The sequence below is a fragment of the Desmodus rotundus genome, chromosome 4, assembly GCF_022682495.2.
Source record: "Desmodus rotundus isolate HL8 chromosome 4, HLdesRot8A.1, whole genome shotgun sequence".
Classification (NCBI taxonomy): domain Eukaryota; kingdom Metazoa; phylum Chordata; class Mammalia; order Chiroptera; family Phyllostomidae; genus Desmodus; species Desmodus rotundus.
The window spans coordinates 9,266,586-9,289,594 of record NC_071390.1 but is presented as its reverse complement, the minus strand read 5'-3'; the positions used below and the strand labels follow the sequence as shown (position 1 = coordinate 9,289,594).

Below are 23,009 nucleotides of genomic sequence, written 5' to 3'. Positions count from 1 at the left end.
TTGTTCCAAATGTGTATGACTGGTGCTGGAGACTACGGTAGGGGGTCACATCTCGTGACAGAATACAACTGCCAAATACACTGCCGTAAACACCCACCTCCCCCCCACCCCCATCCCAGGTCCTTAGATTCCTGCTCGCCTTGGACAGGCAGGTGTATGCACGGATGCTGCACTGAGAAAACACTGGGCGTAGGCCTTATAGAAATACTCACTCGTGATTTTCTACCGAGCCCCAGCTCCACCCCTGTGAGGGAGGAGCTTACACAGAGGGCATCTTACACAGAGGGCATTCCCACTGCCGTTGCAGAGTGTCCGCTCTAAGGTACTTAGACATTCACCTCTCAATGAACTTGCAGAACTATCTGCAGAGTGAAGGAGTTTGTGGGTCTTCCAGAGCACTCGCTGAATGCATCAAACAAGAGTGATCGTCAGTATTTTGAAAAGCCAAGGAGGACTCATGTACAAACGCATATGCCGCACTGTTTTATCTGCAGTAAGAAACTAGACAACTGAGTTAAGATTAAACACTTTAATCAATTATAATAAATCGATATATATTATATCAAAAGTCTGATTCATGCATCAGATTACATAAATTATATAATTGTCACATTATGCAATGCTTACATACTCTTGAGTGTGTACCTGTAAAAACGTATACAAGTTACTGGAGCATTTTACTTCATAAGTGTAATACTCTTCCGTTATAAATAATGCTTATATCTTTCAAATACCTGCTAAATATATACACTTCTAGATCTGCAGCATTTTTTGTACCTCAAAATACAAACCATCTGGGAGCTTCAAAGATTAACAGGCCCAATGGATCATTTGTTACAGACTTCAATTCCATGGTAAGAGTGGACTTTTTGGCATAGAAATAAAACACCAACTCTAGCTTAATGCTTGGAGTTTCTACACTACTTATTAAATACATCAGAAAACCCTTCAGATGCAGATTAATTAGTTAAGGTGCTACCTATTGCATATTAAATACTTCCAATAATTGCATCTGGATTAGGAAAGTCGTAAATCTGTGAAAATGGGGGCTCTCCACCGTGTGCTGACAGACCCTCACATCCACCCTCCCGAACCAGCGGCGCTGCCGTCCTTCACCTCCTACTTCAAAGAGGTCGAGTGAGCGAGCATGCTTCATACTTCACTTCCACACGCCCCAGTGACACCTGGCACATCGACGAGACACATGAGCACACCGACATCAAAGTTTCAGCTTGGCTTACAAATCCAAGGTAGGTAGCTTTTCCTAGAAAGCTACAGAGGCAAATAAAAGCTCTAGTGTAACAGGTACTAGATATATTGAAGACGGTTCTTTTCTTTTCACATTCTCCTTGCTAAAGAATAAGCACCCTGACGGGAGTGGCGGGCAGGGGGAGTGAGTGAGCGAGGGCAGAGGGGTGAGGAAAGCAGGGCTGTCACTAATGAGCTGCGTTTTACTGAGGTTTCCAGCCACGAAACCCTTTTAAATACAAGGCAACATTTTCACAGCTGGAAAATTACGACGACATCTTCATTTACTGCCAAAAGCAACAGACGTGGTGATGTATAATCTATGGATAATACTGCGCTCACGGGGGCAGGGCAAAACCAGGCTCAGAGCAGAGCACAGCAGCCAAGAGCAACGCGTGAATGTTTCCCGTGAATGGTGACGCGTCACTCTGCATACAGCGCTCAGACAGGGCCCTGGTAGTCAGGGAATGAAGTGGAAGCCTCAGGGGAAGGGCAGTACGTTCAGTGTTTTCAAAACTGAGTTTTAAAGCTGGGAGGGGAACTGGCTGTAAAATAATAGAAGTAGTTTAATTACATAACAGAAGTATATTAACTTAGGTTTGAGATAAGCATCAATTCCGTGATATTTTAAAAAATAAATCCCTATTGGTGGAAATATTTTTGAGCATGCATTTTTAAGCATAAATAAAATCCATGTATAAGCCTATATAGGGCTGTGCATTATTTAATGAGTACCTATATTTTATTTCCATTTCTAAGCTACTAACGAAATACACCATTAATACTTAAAAGTTACATTTGGGAAAAACAAACTAAGGTGATCTTTCCGCCTTTTGTTCTACGATGGCAGGAAATACAACTACTCTGCGTGCACTTCTGCCCCACACAGGAAACACCGATGTGGGTACTGGGGAGCCGATTTTCACTTTCTGTCTTTCCGTTTATTATACAGACGGACCATGAAAACATACGTAATACGCTGTGTTCTTGGTCATGAGTAAAACTTCATAAACATCCAAACAGAACATTTTTAGGCAGTGATAAATGCAGACTGAGTTTTCAATAGAATTCTTGTCTCAGATTTAAAGATAAAAATACTGAGTCACTTATAACCAAATCACTCACATATGGATAAGTCTAATTCTTAACAGTTTTTATACAAGCAAAGAATATCTCCTTAAAAATGAATTTCCTCATAAAAAGAACAGCAGTTACTTGGACCATACTTTTTAATGAGCTCTTTCACATAAAACACATCCCCAACACAAAATCAACATCTCAGTTCATTCCATAAAGAGCAAATTTGGCCAAAGCACATTAAAATATCTGCAAATAATCTGTCATACTACCAAAAACACATGGATTTGGTATTTTTAAAAAAGTGTAAAAAGAGCTTCAATCATACTAACAACAGAAAAAACAAATGCTAAGACTTTTTAAATATTTAATAAATGTTCATTAAAAATGGCACCATGTTAAAAAATAATTATTAAGACTTCAAATGGGAAAATAAAATTCTACACCACATTTTGAGGTTCATTAAAGAAATACCTAAGAAGGAAAAGTTGGTAAAGCTATTTTTCCTTCTCTATTTCATTTCAAAAAATTGTCTTTGTATTTGGAGAAAATTTTCATAATTTCAAAATGTATGCTCTTCCAGGAAAACTAAAGAAACTCAAAAAATATAAATAACAGGGGATTTTAGCTTATAAATTGAATATAAGCTTAGCCAAGTAGTATACGATTCAAAACATGAAAATGAGCAAAGCTATGATATCTGCTTTGTATGCAACTTTCAATGAAGTCTTAGTAGAGATACGTGTTAGACAAAAATGCACTTCAGTAAAAGACTGGGAAATACCTGTCTCCACACACAGGAATGTTTCTCAGTTTAAGTTCAGAAGAGACAGATCACTGTTTCATAGTAAGTATTTTTGATTTTTAAGGTAAAAAGTAGTAATGAGTAATATTTTTATAACCAGGGTTCTTCACTTTAAATTTCAGACTAATTTTGTACAGATATATAAAGATAATCCATGGAAGCAATCAACATTTTGGGGGGGCAGACTTATTTAAAGAAGCCAACATACAATTTTGTGATAAATCAATTCTTAAAAGGGTAAATGCAGAATAACGTGTAGCGTCGCGCTAGTCGAGATCTCTTCTACAAACTCAGTCCTCCTCAGTAACTGTCGTTTTGGTTCAAGACCCAAATGCAACCATCTGTTCTATTATTTATGTAACTGGAAACCAGGCCTAATGCTTTCTTCCCAGCGTTTGCCCACTGCTCCGGATTATCAGCATCAGATGATCACCTACTCCCCCACTAAATTATCTGCAGCTTGAACTTCTTAATATTTTCTTTGCTAGTGATTTATAGACATTCAGAATCTCAACAAAACAAATTGCACTGGCTTATCTTCTGCTTAGGGCTTCGACCAAACTCAAATGTTAAGATAAAAAATGAATTCAAGAAATCCATGCTGTTGTGAAGTTAATAAAAGTTAAAAAAGGACTTTGGAGTATTACTTTCGGGTAAAGAGCAAACATCTGATGCAGGAGTGGTCCAGAGCAGCAGCTCATTTTGAAACCAAGGCTCACACAGTTGAGAGTGCCTTGAAGCAACCTCTCTGGAACACACCGTAATGCCGCAGTAGCGATGGGGGTTTGCTGTGCGTCAAGAGAGTACACACACGTTTTTAAGTTAAGGGTTAGCATCCTAATTTTAGAGGCAACCAGCTGTTTTTAGATGTCCTAAAAACACATGTACACGTGAGGTATATGCACGTATCTTACACAGGAATATACGTGAACTTATGTTCACATACATACATGTATATAAAATATGAACTGTTTTTAAAGTAGTGTTTATAGTGAGCAGTATTCCTGCAGCTATATTGTCTACAAATTGAATGCTGAGAAACCAACCACCGTATCAATTGTCACACATCAATTGATGAGAAATCTATTCCTGAGGAATAAGTCATGTACCTTTGAAGACATTCCTAGGCCTCTGGGGGATCAGTAGGCTGGCTCCAGCACCTAAGGGGGTCCTAAGGAACTGCTTACTGATCGAGAACCTGGCCCATTTTCACTTTAAAAGTTTAAATTACGTAGCTCACTTCAAAGGTCACTCTTGATAGTCCCTGCTGGTATTTGCAGGTCAAACAATTTTTCACAATGGAGAAGAGCATGTAATGAAACCTGAAAGTGTAGTCTCTTTCGGTAACAAGTCTTTCTTTTTCTTATTTTCCTGTCCTTTGCTTTCTTTCTCTTTCTCCCCTCTCCCCCACCCCCAGTTATAAGCATGGTACAATTGGCTTCTTAACTGTTGGAGAATTTGCCGGCCTTCCTGGACGGCTCGTAGGGCACTCGGAGAATACTGGGCGTCTCCTCCATCACCCTCACCAGGAGGTTGTCGATGTAGTCCTCCAGTTCCCGGATGTGGGTGTCTTTCCTCCTCAGGAGCTCTTCGTGTTTCACCAGCTCCTGGAGCACCTCCTCATAGGTCAGGCTGCGGTACCCCGCAGTGGCATCAAAAGGGTTGCTGTCCTGGAACAGGACAAAGAGTGTCACCTTAGCAGATACAGTCTCAGGAACAAAATCAGAATTATTTTGAACTTCAGCTTTTGGTTTTTCAAGCCCTGGTCAGGCTTCTCCTCTATCCTTGGCCTGAGCCAACACACCGGCTCACAGGACGGTGGGTCTGTGCTGAGGCAGGCCCTAGGCTGGACGTGCGGAAGCCTTCACTGTAATTCCGAACTCTCCTACAATCCTTCTTTACAATGTGGACAATGGCTTAAAACAAGAAATTGACATATAATTTAGGATTAAGATACAATGTTCTATACTAAATATAACTTAAAAACCCCTATAGATCTCTGAGAACTAACCTGGAGGAACTACAGAAAGCTATTGAAAACTACACATTTGGACATCAGTTCTCGTGAAATCACTTCCATTGAACTGTCGTTTAATGTTAGGCCTCTGGCTGTTGATTGGACAAGGTTACAAAGAATCGGCAATACCAAATCTGCTTCTTGCTACGAAATGCTGAAGGCATTCAGAATTAAATCAATGAGCTTCCTTATAAGCAGCTCCCATGGGAGTAACTTCTGCTTTAATTTAGAGGCAAACAGCTTTTTCTCCCTTGAGTAACTAGTTCATTTCCCCTTCATAGTACTAATACCTATATATTTTATCTTATTTCCGTTTTTGCCCTGGTTATCAGGAAACTCAGAGTTTAACTACGATAATGCTGACATTTAGAATTAGTACATCTACATTCTCTTCCATTTCACTATTGACTTATTTTGTAAAATTTATTCTATTGATGAAAATTCTTTTTACATAAACAAACAAAAAAGAAAGAAACAGGAACTGATTTAATTCATGTTCATTACACAACATTTTAACATTAAAAAATATATTTCTCAGGAATGTACTAAAAAATGACATCTATTTACAGTATATAGTAATTAGGTTTTTCATTATGTAAAATATAATGGCCAAATATAAAGTAGCATTTTAATGCCTTTTCAGATGCAGTTCTATTACTAAACTCAGCAACTTAAAATGGTTTTCATCACTTTCTTTCAAAACATTCCCATTTGGCCTTAAGGAAAATAAACTAAAATACTGAGGAAATGCTCTTACTCTTTCAGACTAAGAGTATCTACTCTAAACCGTGGGGGACAGAGAACAGGAACCAATGAATGCAGAAAGGCCATTTTTCCTCCTTTTTATAAAAATAGGAATTAAATGTGTCTGTACTCATTTTCAGGATCTACTTTAATTGGCTATGTGTCCAGAAGTTTTCACGAGTAAAGCCAAGGTGTCACTTTCTGTCCTCTCCCGCCCCAGGCACCAAGGCTTTGCCAGCACCAAAACTCAGGCTAGAGTGCAGGTGACAATGTGTTGCTTGGGTTATCAAACCACACTTTCTTCTCCAGGACAACGAAAAAGATTCAGGGTGGAGAAACTTTTCCAACCCATAGGATCTCTCAGGTTTTGTGGAGAAGCCACAGCTTGCACTAGGCAGAAACGCCTAATGTGCATCTCCAACGGCGGGCTCCGCGTGTTCAAAGAAAGAAACAAGGTTTCAGGCAGCGTGATCAAACAGGCAACCAGGGGAGTATGGCTGGAAACTAAGGTCCAGGAAAGGGAGCAGAGAAAGGCTGAAATGGTGGGTTCTAAGCAGACCATCAAGGACGTTCAATGTCATTATTAAGGACTCGTAGACTTACTGCTGTGGGAAAAAGGAGGACATCGAAGGTTTCCAAAGACAAGAAGGAAATGATTAGAGCTAAGTTCCAGGAAAATTAAAATGGCGGCAGTGGGTAAAATCATTCAGAGGGGCTGAGATTAGTGACAAAGCTGGTGAAATATTACAGAGAAGACTTAGTAAGAGCCTCCACCAGATTAACGGAATGAATAGAAAGAACGCCAAAGGAAGTGAGTTTAAATTCTGTAATATGTATTTGTAAAAGCTAACTTTGTTTTAGCATTAGAAACCGGGAACAGATACAAATTTATGTGTTGTATTACCGTTGTCCCTAAAAACATTTCAGAATGTTGCTCTGCAACAATTAAAGGACGATTTTGGACACAAGTGTGAATTTACTTTTTATTCTCTTCTCTCTCAGATCAATTAATCCTTTTAAAGATTAATTCTTAATATACATACTCCCTCATATATTTAATTGGTCATGAGTACTTAAGAGATATAAACATTATAATTCCTTAACCACATTCTTATTAAATAATTATTACATTAAGCAGGTTTCCAAAGAAAAGATAAGACATACAATACAGGTTAAGTACATTTTTTTAATTTATTAAAAATAAGCTAAAGTGTCTCACTTAACCTGAGTAATTCTGCACAAATTTGAGACAGCAACCAACCCAGGCCTCACTTTCCTTGTTTGATAAGTGAGATGGTCTCCAAGGTCTAAACTCTAAAACCTCCTGGTCTTCACACCGAGTCTTCTGACTTGCATTTTAAAAGAGTGGCACCATCCAGCCGAGGTGGTTTCATTTTTCTAATAAAACGTTTAACGAAAAATAGGGATTCCTCTGAGAACCGCAGGGAATGATGACATTAAACTAAATGGGATTCATTACTGATTGGTTGACTTTTATGTTTTTCTCTTAATTTAACAGAAGAATAGCATGCATGAGTCTCACTGGTCTTAATCAAATTATACATATATGAACTGACTTCTCCAAACTAATTATGTGATGGACACAGAAAATCACTTACACTGTTATTATTTAGCACTACACCAGTACTACCAGATAATACAGCTAAAAAAATTTTAACATTTCTCTAAAGACAATGAGGAACAAAGATGTCAAAAAAAATCTTATTTTGACATAGTCTAAATTTAATGCCATGATATAAATCAATTTGACAATTTAATCTCAAAATAATCAGTTATTATCCTGGAATATTGACACTTTACAGTCACAATTTAAAATACGCAGATCCATTATTTGGCTTATCTTCCCCCAACAAGTGTCTAATGCAAACGTATCAGACTAGTATTATTCTATCTATACTATTATAGACAGCCTTCCTGAAAATACATTGCTGACCTTTTCAATAAATTTTCCATTTGTCCTTTTATGTGAAAATTTTACCCCAAATTTCTGCATCAAGTTTCTAGGCAGAAAAACATCTTAGAAACACATGTACTATAAACTAAATTCTGAAAAAGAATATAATATAATTAAAAACAGTTTTATGCTTAGTTCCAGATTTTACCCCATATTTGGAAATCATGTAAACCTTTTAATATTAGGCATAAGATTCTTAAATTGATAAACATCTATCCTTGTTTATTGATATAATTCTAAATAAAATAATAAAGATTAATATCAATTAATACGTACAACAGAAAATTAAAATATTTTCTGGTCACAAAAAATTATTTTGCTTAAAGAGGGAAACTCTCAGGCAAATATAAAAATTGATTTTTTTCAAAAGATTTTTTTTAATGCTATTATTGGAAAAACATCTAAAATTGAGAAATTTCCAAACTGGTCCAGACTCAAATAACCTACAGTGGGATTCCTAAGTATGCAGTGTTTTTCCCTCCAGCCTTTTCGACAGCACATATGTTTTTAAAATGTCTTCTCACATTGAAATGTAATGTTAATTTTTTGCTCTCTCCTGCCCTTTTACAACCAATCCTTTTTCATTCATACCCAACCTCTGTTAAAAATTTTCGCACACAGATACAAGAAATTAGGGAGAGAAGAGCAGAATTACTACATGAAGTTTTCTAACCGGAATTTTCAACAACATAGTTGTGCAAAAGACTCTGAGTGTTACCAGTGATCTATTTTTACTTTATACACAGCACAGCCTTTTAAATTAGGAAATGTATATGTTTTTTACAATATTTAAATTTGAACAAAAGCAAATTATCAGGACTCAAAATAACTGAAGATTTAAAGAAAGGTTGTCCTGGTAACCAAATATTGGTGGGGTACTAACTGACATCCAAGGCAACTGGAGGAGAGAGAGAGAGAGATAAGATGAAGGCTTGGCATTCTGTGATCATCTCATTATTGTTCTAATGAGGAACTTTGCTCTGGGAATATCATCTCAGCTACTTTCACATCTTTTGTCCTCCTCCCTTCATCTCCCTTTCAGTTCTTAATTAGGCCTTAAAGAGCTCACACTGCCCTTTCAACTGGCCACTGCTCCTGTTTAAACACGCGCTCTCACCGACAGGTGTTGGCACTGGCATGTAAGACACACAAACTTAATTACAAAATACTATGTCCAGAAGGGGGAAAAATAACTTGGTGGATGGCTATTACGGGAGAACTTAATGTAAATTACTTCAAACATCTTGTAATCTTCAACATAAAGATCGTTCAAATACTTTTCCTCAAAAACGATCAGTATGAGGATGAGCTTTCTCCTCTTAATTGTATCTTGCAGCAAATTAACAACACCTAGTAATCCCTTAACTGTCATTTAGAATAGTTAGTATTCCGGAGAAAAATAATCACACATCAAGGATTCTTTTATCACCTTTAAATCCTTTAACTAAAACAATTTTCACATTTTATTTCTTTAAAGAATTCTAAGGATGCTTTTACAGAAATAAATTACAAGATTTGGAAAAGTACATTTACAAGCACACAGAAATTGTAATTAAGGTTACTTAATAAACAATCGCTGCACATTAAATCGATTTTTTGATGTTGCATTTTGTTTGAGATTAAGTAATCGCCTGATAGAATTCATTTTACTATCTGATCAAAGGCTGACTTCATATATTCTGACATTTCTCGCCAGACTGCCATATTATAAAGACTTGAGTATTTATGAAACATAAAAACTTACAAATCATTTACATAAAACAGCAAAAACACAATACAAAGTCCTCCCGCTTCTATGTTTTCTACAATTTTAAAGAAATAACTACACTTAGAATGGTTTACACACTATCATGGTTTATTCTGGGCATATCTCATTATAGAAAATTGTGACATGTTACTGCTTTAAAAAATTCTTATTATACATCTGGATCACACACTCTAAGGACAGATGGTTCAAACAGCAACCACCAGCCTCTTGGAATAAAGGCTCTATTTCTGTTATCCAGTGAGAGTTTAGTTTTCTACCAAGATCACGTGCCGAAGTTTTTGTAAAGTAACCTCTTCCCTAGGTTTAATATATTTAGAATTGACCGAAGATGCAATGGAACTCTGAACACACATAAAACTGGGTTTCAAATAACAATAAAAAAAAAGTCGAGATATCCGAACAAGCCTGGCCAAAGACGTGAGTTAATTTAGCCGGTGGCTGCAAGCCTGTGAACGCACGCTTTTGTTCTGACTAGGAAGGTAAGGTCCTACAGGTCCTTTCCCATGCTGTCCTGGTTAACAGGCTCTCTTGTCAGGATGCTTTTCTTATTGCTGACTACAAACAGTTCAGTCTTTCTTCAATCTTTGTCCCAACAACAACAATGTTCGTTTTCTCCACATGCTCTTATTTCATAACTATAATTTTGACCTTGACGTACCGCTTCCCTATTCACTTGAAGAGTCTGCGAACAAAATGTGTAAACTCTAAGCAGTCATCAGTTATAATTACGTTTACCTGAACTTCCATAAATTGTACAGAAGTCACACCCTATCACATGTTAAAAATAAAGATTAAATTTTGCTTTTCTTCTTTCTCCTCAAATTATCACTCTCAGCTATAACCTGCAGGTAACTGAAGGATTCAAGGAGATGGAGGCCCTTTTAGAAACGGGGGCCAGGCAGCAGGCCAGCTTGTGGTTCGTTTTTTGGTTATTCTCTAAACCCCTCCACGACTTACCGGAATTTTCCTGAGGTCTTCACTGCTTGGCCGGTTCATAGGAAAACTGAGCAACAAAAAGACAAACATAAATGTTAAAAATGTATCACAGTCCACATGGGAGGAAACATAAAAACAGAACATTGTTCATCAACATTTCAGTAACAGCTTCTAAAGTCCTAAATCACTCAGATGAGTGGAATTTCATCCAGGATTTAGGAGAAAACCAGTATTTACTCGACATTCTAAAGCCACTATAATTTTTAAACTTTGAAGAAAAACCTCTCAGTTATTATCAGAACTAAAGAATTGTACCTCTAAATAGCTTTAGACATAAGCATTTTACCCATTGAGCTTTTTATAAAACTCAATCTTGTAACGCTATTATTCATTTTACATTCACACTCTCACCTTAGGCCTCCTGGTATACCATGACGGAGAGTAAATTTAAGTAGGAAAGATTGTAGCATAAAAGAGTTAAAGCAAACTTTTCACAAAATTCTATAGGTACTAGAAAAACTACCTTTTAAACATTTGCCTACCAATGAGGACGCGTTCAGTGGTCGGAACCATCTCTGTAATGAATGTGATTTCTAAGTAGCTGGTCTTCAAAACTCAAACACCCAAATGGACCAAAAAAAAAAAAGAAAAATGGATTTCCTCTACACAGCGAGTAAGAAAACATCACAGCTGAGTGCTATAATCATTTTCTTCTCTGAAACATGTCCATTAGGAGGGGGGCTGCAACCAAAAAGAAGCTAAACTTCAAAGCCATCAGATGAGTAAATATTTCATCGTTGCGCTTCAAGTTTAATTTTTACCCTGCACTTAAGAGTATTAGCCATTATAACCTCTACAAAGCATTTCTGTCCTAGGAACCTTTTTATACCTCCTCCAAAAAGACTTAACAGTAAAATAATTTTTTTAACATTATCTGTGCTTTATCAGTGGAATAACTGGAATCCTTTGAAGAAATTCACTTTTAAAACTTTAGACTGTGCACACAAAAGGTCTGGACACTAGATATAATGTCTGGAAAATAATCTATTATTGCAGGTACACGTCCCAAGCTGTAAATCTAAAAAGCATACATGCCATGTACAACCACCTCAAAAGAATCCCTCTTATATCCAAGGCTTCATGTGTTATGACTAAGATTTGTAGTACCAGCTTCCTGAACTGGTGGCTGACCTTTCCTAGCTAAGACTCCTAGGCACACATTCAGTACCTCACCATAGCTGGGCGACGCGGCAGAAGAGAATGAAACATGTTTTAAATACCTAGAATGCACTATTTATAGGCAGAGGCAGCTGACACACTTTCTCATTTCCTGCATCTCACCATGTTTACTGTGTTCAGTACGGTCCCAGGCTAGATCGCTGTACCAGCAAGGTCTCAAGAGCCGGACGAAAACAGTGGCTTGAAAGAAAACAACAAAAACAAAATCCAAAAAGACGTTATCACAGCGCACACCTCGGCCCGGGGAGCCAGGGGAGCTGCTGCTCGCACATGTGGTTCCCATCCTCTCGGATTCTCAATCCAGGCGGTCAGCACCAGGGTCCAGCGGGACCGATCTCTCCTTTCGCCAGTGTCTCACGGCACGCTGTCCTCCCACAGCCAAGAAACACATTCTGCTGCATCTCCCTCCATCTGACTGTGATAATCTCTGGGACCCAGTGACTGACACTCAGGTTTCACAGACGGTTACCAGCAGAGAAGTGTGGAGGGCCCTGGTACCAGGAAGTGCGAATTCAAGTCCCGGTTCAGCCCTGTACTTGCTGCGTGACCTTGAGCAAGCCACTTAACTTTCATTGCTGGGTTCCCTCATCTGTAAAGGGGGGATGGCAACAGTGTCTGCCATATAAGACGACAGTGAAGATTAAATTAGTTAACAACATGTAAAACACTTAGCACAGTGAATGGCAGATAGCACATATTCAATAATTTATTTTATTTTATAAACATTCACAAAGCACCTGACTCTGTCACATACTGTTGGAAGAAATTTCCCCAAATTAACTCATTTCATCTTTATGACCCTTGAAGCAGGTAAGATCTTCATTTTCAGAATAAGGAAACGAGAGCCAAGAAGCGGCGTGGGAGCTTGCGTGTGGTCGTACCGTTGGTGACAGTGGGGGTGTGTGGCTCTGGCATGTCCTCCTGCCTGCGACACACAGCCCTGGCCCCCGGCCCGTGTGCGGCGAGCACGGGCTGCACCGTGAGCCACGAACACACGGGCCACGTGGATTAATCAGAAAGTGCGCTTCCCCTCTCCGGGCGGGTGGAGCAAGTACACAGTCCGCTGCACTTGGGGGAGGTTGGGGCGACACCTTTGAGAGTGAGACGTTCCGACCACTGGGAGGAAGGAGCACTCTACCACAGCAACTGGTGGAGGAAAAGGTAGGTTCTCAATGACACGAAGGATCAGTTGGCAGGCCAGAGACAGAGGAGTCTGAAGACACAGGGCATGGCCCGGGGCCGCCTCACAGCAGGGTCACCACTAGGACCCAAGGCAGCCGTGGGGAAGCAGCCCCGGAAGGTTCTGACGCCGAGACAAGGCTCTTACACCTAATCCACAGAGCAACGGGCACCTTCTTCGCACTTCTAGTCTTCCGTGAGCGTTCTCTCAACGCTTCCCCCGCAGCAGCATCACCCACCCCTCCCATCCTTGCAGACCAAACAGTACGACTGTATACATTTCATTACGTCTGGGGAAGGCATTACTGAAATAAGAAATAGAAATGCTAGTACTATATTTATGTTGATCAGGGCTTTTCAGAAACAGACATCTAGGACAAAGATTTTATCAAAGTCATAAAAGTAACGACATCCAATTGCTCTAGCCTCTGGAGCTCAAGCGGCACTCTGTGACAACCGGAACCGGAGCTGAGAAGGTGGCAGCGGTAAGGGTTTAGAGGCGTGCAGGACGCAGAGAAGCCGCTCCGGTTCCCATCCTACCTGAGTGTAATCGGAGCCCTCTGACGCTCTCGAGCAGTCCCCAGCCGTCTCCGTGGACAGGACAGGGCCATTGTGTGGGCCATTGTCTAACATCTAAAGGCAGAACCCCTCCCTCACGGGGCGGCTTTACAGGCCACACTGACGTGTCAAACACAGGACAGACTCACTCATTCGTGGCTGCTTTTTTGATCTGTCCTTAAGAGGGAAGAAAGAGTTAACTGAACTGGATTGAATTAGCTTGGTGAAAAATAAAATGTCTCTATTTATCGAAGTGTGGCACCAATTTGCGGTATCTTTTCCTTTGGACGGCTCCTCACGTCACACAAGATATTGGATAACACAGCCTGACTGCTCGGCTGAGTCGCTGACAGGTTAAGGAACAGGGTGTTTTCAATCAGGTAGAAAATGAACTTGGACATGTTCACATTGAAAAAAGTAAATGTAAACTTCCGAATTTAAAAAAATTATTTTAGAAATCAGAACTGAAGGAGTTTGGGGGTGGCAAGGGATTCTAAAGTAACTATTAAGTTGATAGAAATATTTTAAATTCATATTTTTAAAAGTTTTTTAAACTAATAAACTGCATTACGTTAACATTCTATAGTGTTTAAGTAAAAGCTTATTTTTTACTGTAATATTCCAATTTTAAATGTTTTTTCTAAGTAAACTCTTATTTTAAATTTTGAGATGAATAGTATTCAAACATATCTTAAGGAATCATTAGTATCTCTCCTATAACATCACTTATGATTTATTTTGTAGAATGAATATTGGGTAAAGAAATAAGTAAACTGGTGAGAACTTCAAAGCGTCGTTTAACTTTTGCTATGCACTAGTCTTCTACAGACAGGTCAGAAAAGCTAAGCAGTGCCACAAAGCGATGAAACTAGCGATGAAACTGACCACTGCAGAAATCACTAACACATTTAGCAATCACCAGAGTTTTCCACTGTCCTTCCTCGTCTCTTCTCAAAACATAAACAGATCCTTCTGGAGCAAGAATACCTGAGACTGGGAAGGAACTAATGAGAGTGAAAAACAGTATGAAGTGCTTGTGGAGATAAAAATAAAAACCCACAGAAGAACAAAGATCTATTAAAACTGCTTAACTAACTACCTTGTTAGTATAAGATAATGCAAACTGTGCAAATTCTTGGCTCTAGGATTTTAAGTCTTTCAATGAGAAAGACTAGAAGCTCTTTTGAAGGCATTTAAAAAGCATTATTACATCTTCCGTAAGATCTCTTTCTAGCTCCCATTAGTGCTAACATTATGAAGGTAAGTCCATTTTGGCCTACAACTTGATCCATTTTGTGTTTAATAAATGAATTCAAGTTCTTTGAAAACTCCCACCTGGCTGGGGGTCCACGAGGGGAAGGAGCGGGTGGCAGAGGACTAACGCTCTTAGACGCCACTCATTCCTTATTGTGTGTGGGGAATACATGCAACTTTAAACCATCACAGAAGAACTTCTGACATTAATTATGTTCAAAGGGGAGTAGCCCATTGATCTTGTTTCACTGAGAGAGTGGGCTCTAGAGACCTGGGGCTTCACTCTGGTGACAAATGTAGCTGGGAGGAGGGGTATAAACAGAACTGTAACGTAACGTAACAAAACCTTTAATGAGTCTGAAAAGGGGGGAAAATGCCCCATTTACAGTAAAGCAAGGGCAAAAAAAAAAAAAAAGACACTAGGCCTAACAACAACTGATATTTATTGGACTTTAACTGTGGTACCTTTCTGAGGCACCTTCCTTAACAGGTGCCTTTCTGAGCACTTTAACTCACTTAATCCTTGTAACTATCCTAGGAGGTGAGTGTTGTCTTTACTCCCATCTGCAGACGAGAAAACAGGCACAGAGGAGGGAAGAAGCTCACTCTAGGTAACATAGTTATGAGTGAGCCAGAGACAAGGAAAGGCAACCGAACTCCACCGGCCCACGCTCTGAGCCACAAACCGCACTTCTTCCACATAGGTGTTCTAACCTGTTCAGTCCAGTCCTACCGTGAGCCGCTTTCAAGGAGTCCGATACAATCTCCTAGGAATTCTTGCAATCAGAAACGACTACGCAAAGTCCAAGGCTTCGATCATTTTATAGAGATAGAAGAAAGGCTGAAAAGCAGTAGGTGTTGAAGTAACAGTGCCCATTATTTTATTTGCCTCTCCTGCTCCCTCCCTGCACCCCAAGGAGGGTGCATCACCTGGGGTCCCCCGTTTTGGCTTCCATTTCCGCTTAGAAAGGGAGACAGGGTCCACCATCCCACTTTCCTCTGTCCATCTCTGCCGGGGCACAGCTTTAGCAGCAGCTTCTCTACAAACAGCCAGAGCTGCAGCTACAGCTGTTCCTCCACACCTAAGCATGGCAGTGCCACCTAGACACCGCTGGTCCCCAGGGCTCTCCTACCCCCCCTCGGCACCCCTCACACTTGCCACCCCTCTGGAAACAATCTCTTCACTAAACGTTCTTCAATTATCCATTGTGAGTGTACCATGTGTCTCCTGCTGGGACTCGAAGTGACACAAGCATACACAATAAATGCTGTAAACTATTCACTTAATAATTTAAAATAGTTTAGGACAAAGGTTTATTATATTTACCTAATAAAAACCAGAGAAAAACAGTATGTCACAATTATTCACATGAATTAGCTACACTTTCCTTTTCCCTTCAACTTCGGGCTTATGCTCCATAACTAGTTTTTAGGACTATTTTTTTGTTGTTGTTTCCAAAATATCCATAGTCTCCTACTTTGTAAATGATACTTCACTGCCAGCCACAAAAAAAGTTCTGGCCTCTGTTTAACAACACATTCCATATTCACAGACCTGGAGTAGCTTATGTTCAAAATTATTTACAATTAAGAATTGCATTATTAAAGATTGCTCCTACTTAAAAATGACATGTACTTGAACAAATATCCCCTCACTTTTATATACTGTCTTATAATTTGTAACACAGTTTCACAAACAGAATTTCTCTGCACATGTTTTCAAAGGAACAGTAACCAATAAGGTTTTATAACCCTACAGAGGTGGACACAAGTCATTATACATTTGTCAAAACTCACAGAATATACAAGAACCCTAATGCAAACTACGGACTTTGTATAACTATGATGTGTCAAAATAGGTCCATCAGTTGTGACAAATGTACCACTCTAGTGGGGGGAAGTCGATCATGGGGGAGGCTATGCATTTTTCGGAGTAGAAATATATGGGCAATCTCTGTACCTTCTGCTCAATTTTGCTGTGACCTATAACCGCTCCAAAAATTTCTTTTTCTTGAGTTTGCCTTTTATGTATCTTAATCCCCTCCCCCTTCTTCTGAAAACTTCTTGAAGGAATATTTCCCTAGGCTTTTCAGTCCTAGCATGTAACATACTTAGAGCATCATAGCAGATGCTTAAAAATGTGTGTTAAGTAAATTAATGGCCAGGGCTTACCAAACATTAGCAAAAACTGAGCTAATAGTTGAGTAAGTAAATCAATGGTAGGTCGATACAAGTTTCAGCAGCGAGACATAAAGTCCCCAAAGAGGAGAGGAAATTATGTTTTCTAAATAATGAAGGTTACTTATATCGAGGCCTGACAGTATGTTAATGGAATTTTTTCAGTTCTTTGTAAGATAGGAAGAATTATTCCGATACCACTGCCAGTATGAAGTGAAATACGTTTCAAACTGGTGACTTCCAATAAACTCGATTCAACTAGCCAGGTTAGCATTTCACCAACCAGGGGCACCAGTTTGGATCGCTGACCACAGTACAGATTAACTTGAGATTTTTCTGGAAAATGCTAAAAACATTTATTCCATAGAAGTTCAACAGAGATTAAAGAAGTTAGAGGAGTTTAAAGAAATGTTCTTTAATGACCTTCTTTACAAAAACCCAGATGAATGAAGTCTCCAAAGAGAATTTCCACTAGTAAATACAACTTTCAGCATGTTGCAACTAGGTGTATTCCACATGCAGACAGGGCTTAAGAGGCAAGGTGCGACTCCATATTTCTTTTTCTCCCCTTTCTTTTTTGGGGGGGCGGTGGGGAGAGGCATTTAGTACCAACTCAAATTAATGACATTATAGATTAAAGTACTCCATTATCTCTCTTGGGACTGGGCAAGCACGCTAAACACATGAATAGCAGAATAGAGCCTAATACAGTATGTCTCCTGGGACTACCAGTAATTTACTTATTAGCATCCTCGCAGGGTAACTCTCATGAGGTGCCACAGGCAGTAAATTCAGACCTAGCTGCATTTCCATCCCCAATACTAATAAATATGTTGTTGGAAAAGTCCTAAAATGGAACAATTTAAAGATATTTATGAAACTAAGGCATGTTTCATTAAGAATACTACATTCAATCAAGCTTAACTTCCTGTTCTCCTCTGGAGAATAAAAGAAATAATTATTTTAAATGTAGTCAATCATTAGAATTCTGGTCAAGATGGCGGTGTAGGCAGACATGGCTTGCCTCCTCCCACAACCACGTCAAAATTACAACTCAAATATAGAACCAGCATCAGAACCGGCAGAAATAGAGTTGAATGGAAGTCTGACAGCTACAGATTAAAGAAACCACATCCATCTGGACTGTTAGGAGGGGTGCACACGCACAACGGGCTGGTCCCTCACTCACATGTGGTGGATAAAAATAGGGAGGGATATATCTCGGGAACAAGGAGTCCCAACCCCACACCAAACCCCCAGCCCAGGGTTCCAGGGCCAGGAAGGTAAGTCCCTGCAACTTCTGGCTGCAAAAACCAGCAAACACTGAGTTGGTGGAAGAAACCTCTGGAGCCCCAAGCAGTTCTTCTTAAAGAGCCCCCACACAAACTCACCTACTCAGACTCACTCCCTCTGAGCTCCAGCAGCTCGAAAGGCACCAGCGGTATGCAGGGAGAAACTGAAGTGGCTGGCATCAAGGCGAGCACAGGCCACTTTTTCTTTTCTAAACCCTCCCCACCACAGAGCTGGCAAACTGGTGCCACATCTGAGACTCCATCAACCTGGCTAACGCTGTTTGATTTGCCTTGGAGATCCCCCAGAGACTCTGCCCCATCCAACTTACAGGCCCACGGAAGCTGCTTTTCCATATGAATGGCTGGTCTTGGCTCAAGCTTCACAATTTCCTAAATCTTCTCAAAGAAGCAACAGCTGGCCTCAGTGAACCCCAGCCTGGAACTAGCAGCGGCCAGCCTAGATTCACAGCTTGGCTTTGCCTGGGAATCTCCAAGACCAGCACAAGTAGCAGCCATCTCAGATTGCTTTATAGCTCAGGCAGGGTGGCCATGGGCAAAACACAGGTGAGGACTGACCTTGGCCTGTACCACCTGGGAAACCTCAGGGCCAGCACACCCAGTGGAGAGCTAGAGACCACATCAGAGCACCACCACCCTGCCCCTGCACAGCTGTGATACTCCATGGAAGATTGGTGGTCAGTGGTCACAGCCAATCCTTGCAGCTGACTGGCCTGGGTAAATCCTTCCCACTGATCTACCAACAGCAACCAAGGCTCAACTGAAAGAGGTGGGTGTACTTAGCACACACAAAGGGTGCATCTCAAGTATCCAGCTTGGGGGAAAGGGGAGGCTGTGCCACTGGACCCTACAGGACACCTACTACATTAGGCCACACTACACAGACACAGAGCCAAAGCAGCTCTACCTAACACATAGAAACAAACACAGGGAGGCTGCCAAAACAAGGAGAAAAAGAAACATGGTCCAAATGAAAGAACAGATCAAAACTCCAGAAAAAGAGCTAAGCGAAATGGAGATAAGCAATCTATCAGATACAGAGTTCAAAACAGTGGTTATAAGGATGGTGAGGGAACTTAGTGAGGACCTCAATAGCATAAAACAAATCCAGTCAGAAACAAAGGATACACCAATTGAAATAAAGAATAATTTACAGGGAAATGCAGTAGAGCAGATAAAGCTCAGAATCAAATCAATGCTTTGGAACATAAGGAAGCAAAAAACAACCAATCAGAACAAGAAAAAGAATCCCCCCAACATGAGGATAGTATAAGCAGCCTCTAGAACAACTTCAAGAAGTCCAACATTCGCATCATAGGGGTGCCAGAAGGAGAAAAGAAAGAGCAAGAAATTGGAAATCTACTTGAAAAAATAATGAAAGAAAATTTCCCTAGTTTGGTGAAGGAAATAGCCATGCAAGTATTGGAAGCACAGAGTCCCAAACAACATGGATGCAAAGAGGCCCACTCCAAGACACATTGTAAATAAAATACCAAAGGGCACATATAAATAGAGACTCTTAAAAGCAGCAAGAGAAAAGGAATATTACGTACAGGGGAATTCCCATAAGACTGTCAGGTGATTTCCCAAAAGAAACTTTGCAGGCTAGAAGGGACTGACAAGAAACATTCAAAGTCACGAAAAGCAGGGACCTACAGCCAAGGTTGCTCTAGCAAAGCTATCCTTTAGAATCCAAGGGCAGATAAAGAGCTTCACAGACAAGAGAAAACTAAAGAAGTTCATCATCACCAAATCATTATCATATGAAATGTTAAAGGGATTTATTTAAGAAAAAGGTCAAAAAGTATGAAAAATAAAATGGCAAAAAGTACAAATCTATAAACAATTGAATCTAAAAAACAAACTAAGCAAACAAGAACAGAGACAGAATCATGGATACAGAGAGCGTTTTGATGGTTGCCAGATGGGGGGGGGAGGGGGAGAATGGGTGAGGAGGTGAGGGGATTAAGAAGTACACATAGGCAGTTACAGAATAGCCATGGGGATGTAAGTACAGCGTAGGAGATGGAGTAGCTGAAGAACTTACATGCGTGCATGGACTTGTATAACGGTGGGGAGAACTGCCTGAGAGTGTGGGGGCGGGGGGGAGGAGGAAAAAATCAGGAGAACTGTAATAGCACAATCAATAAAATATAATTTAAAAATAAAATAGGTAAAATAATAATTTTTATTAAACTAAAAAATATAGTCAATCAAACAATTCACAAACTGTCCAACATAAGCCCTAGGAATCCCAACAGCTCTCCATTTCTTTAAAACTGAGCTTCTCAAACATTCCTCTCTTTAGCACCCTAATACATGAGAATACATTCAGCAACAAGCACAAAATGTCCTTGACACCTCAGACTGAAGTTAGAAATTCAGGTAGATGTTTCCACTTTACTCATATTTCTTTCCCTTGATATAAAAAGAATCTTTTCTCCCTAAATCTTTAGGAATACCATCACTCTAAGAAGTTCTGTTTGTCCCGCCACTCTGAGCAGACCCTGGTCCACTGCCTGCTTTATACCCACTAGAGTCCATTTGGGCGTGGGGTGTGGGGGGAGTGGGGGGCAGTGGGAATCAAGTTGTGTTTATTTTAGAAGCAAAAACAATAAAACTGAGAAGGAGTGATGAGAACAAGGCCGCAGGCCCCCAGACAGGCCAGACCCAGCACAGGCTCTGTCTCCCCGTGGCCCAGGCCAAGCAGCCTCTTCCTGTGAGGAAAGAAGGAGCACCACCTGGGCGCGGCAAGTTGGCCCCGTGTCTCTCTGGACTAGGCACTAAAGGGTAGATGGCCCACAACGCTCTTGGCCGAGAGTACCCCAAGCTGGCTCTGTAACTGAGACAAGGCCAAGTCTGGAGAGGAAGCTATGGTGCCTTCTTTAACAACTGAGCTCAGCCATGTGAGTTTAGGAAATAGCCAATATGCTTTAAGTCAAAGTCAAAGCTCAGAAATGTACCAGTCGCTGTCCTTACTTGTGCTATGCAAGAATCTCTGAACACAGGATTTGGCAGCAATATTGAGTATGATGCCTTCACCACGTACAGGAACAAAATAAACGTTCTACTTAATACAGGAAATACTTTTACTTAATCTCAATGTAGTTTAGTTTATTTCACCAAAGACTATTACTGAACATACATCTTGAAAGAAACTAGAAAATCTATCAAGTTTGTTTTCGGCCAAATGTATGTCCCTTATTGGTCAGTAAAAAACATGAGCTCCTAAATTCCACTTGTATTTAATATTTTTAAAGTTGAGGATATATTACTACTTAGAAAGAATCTCCTTTAACTTCCAACAGTTCTGCGGATGCTACGCAGTAAAGTCACAGCGAGAGCCACTGTTTCCAGGTTCACTGTGTGGCAGACACTCCACTCGGGACTGTACTCTCTGTGCCCGCAGGACGCCAAGGCCGCTGTCCCCTGTAACAGCTGGAAAACAAGGTCACTGTCCCTTTAGAAAGGCTAACTCAAGGACACACAGCTATTCGGCAGACTCAAATCCAGACCTAAGTCTGACACCTGAACTCGTAATTCTCCCTTCAGAATATTCTATTACTATACACATATATTTTTTCATGTTACACTGTAAAACCCTTGGGTAGAGGAAGTTAACTAGAGCCTCTGAATCAAGTATTAGATTTTGCTCAGTATGATTTCCATTTTTAATTTATTTGGGACATTTTATGTCTTTAAAAAGAAAACAATTGAGATGAAACAAATACAATGTACACCTCAAGAAAACAAAACACATGATTACCCTGGACACCCCCACTCCCACACCGGGCTCCGTAACAAGGAGGTCTCAGTGCAGAGCCACTGCGGGGCGCTCCCCTAATTGGCTCCGTGGTAGTCGAAGCAGCGAGCAGACTTCCTCGGGGAATGGCAGACAGGAGAGCACAGCACCGTGACTCCAACGAGAGAAGAAGGGAGGGGTGAGATTACTCGGGAGTGGGTAAAACGCTAATGATGTGAGTTCAGAGTCACTATTCAGAAAAGCTCCCTTCAAAATGCATCTCACATTTTTAATGTTTTCCTGCTCTTTAGTGAGACAACTATCTCTCGTCATCATTCCCCAACTTATAAAATCATGTTCAATGGTCAAGGCCAAGCTCAAAGGCCTCTTCCTTGAAGAAGCATTTCCCAAATTCTAGCAAACGACTCCTCCACCTTTCCACAGCAAGCACCGTGGTCAACAGAGCCCACTCTGCCTGGATTACGGGCCACTGCTCACACCCCGCTCCGAGCAGCTCCGGTGGCTACCAGTCCTCTCCGAATCCCTTCTTCAGCCCACCCAGCCCAGCCCTGCAGAGCTTTACATACATGTTTGCTCAAACAACTTTAACAACTGGCAACATGAACTAAGTTTTATTCTAGGCCTAACTGATTCATGTAATTGCTATTTAAACAGTATTAGCACCTTTGTCAGAAAGAGTTCTAGGCTTAAAAATATATATATACATTAAAACATTTTATTTGATGTATAATATTTAACAGTAATACATGTTTATACATATTTTAATATTTATACAGTTATATTATGTTGTAATTATTTTATAATATAATGCTGCATTACATTTAACACATCAAATCAAAGAGCAATAATTTATCCTTAAGGTTTAAGTTCAAGGAGACAAATGTCTGGATCCTAACATTCTTAGAAAGTAGACAAATGCATTTAAAAAACCATTTCATAATCAAGTTAATTGCCTGAT

General features: G+C 40.2%; 1 protein-coding gene across 2 annotated transcripts in view; it reads right to left on the bottom strand.

Moving 5' to 3' along the window:
• Window positions 1-2,220: 2,220 nt before the first annotated feature.
• Window positions 2,221-23,009, bottom strand: part of RAB11FIP2 (RAB11 family interacting protein 2) — a 38,293-nt gene continuing 17,504 nt past the window's right edge. For both annotated transcript variants that reach the window (XM_045191416.3, XM_024555561.4), the window contains exons 4-5: window positions 10,592-10,637; window positions 2,221-4,800 (exon numbers count right to left, since the gene is read on the bottom strand). In XM_045191416.3, the coding sequence (XP_045047351.1) occupies window positions 4,573-4,800; window positions 10,592-10,637 (274 nt within the window). In that variant the 3' untranslated portion in view covers window positions 2,221-4,572. The remainder of the gene's footprint in view (window positions 4,801-10,591; window positions 10,638-23,009) is intronic.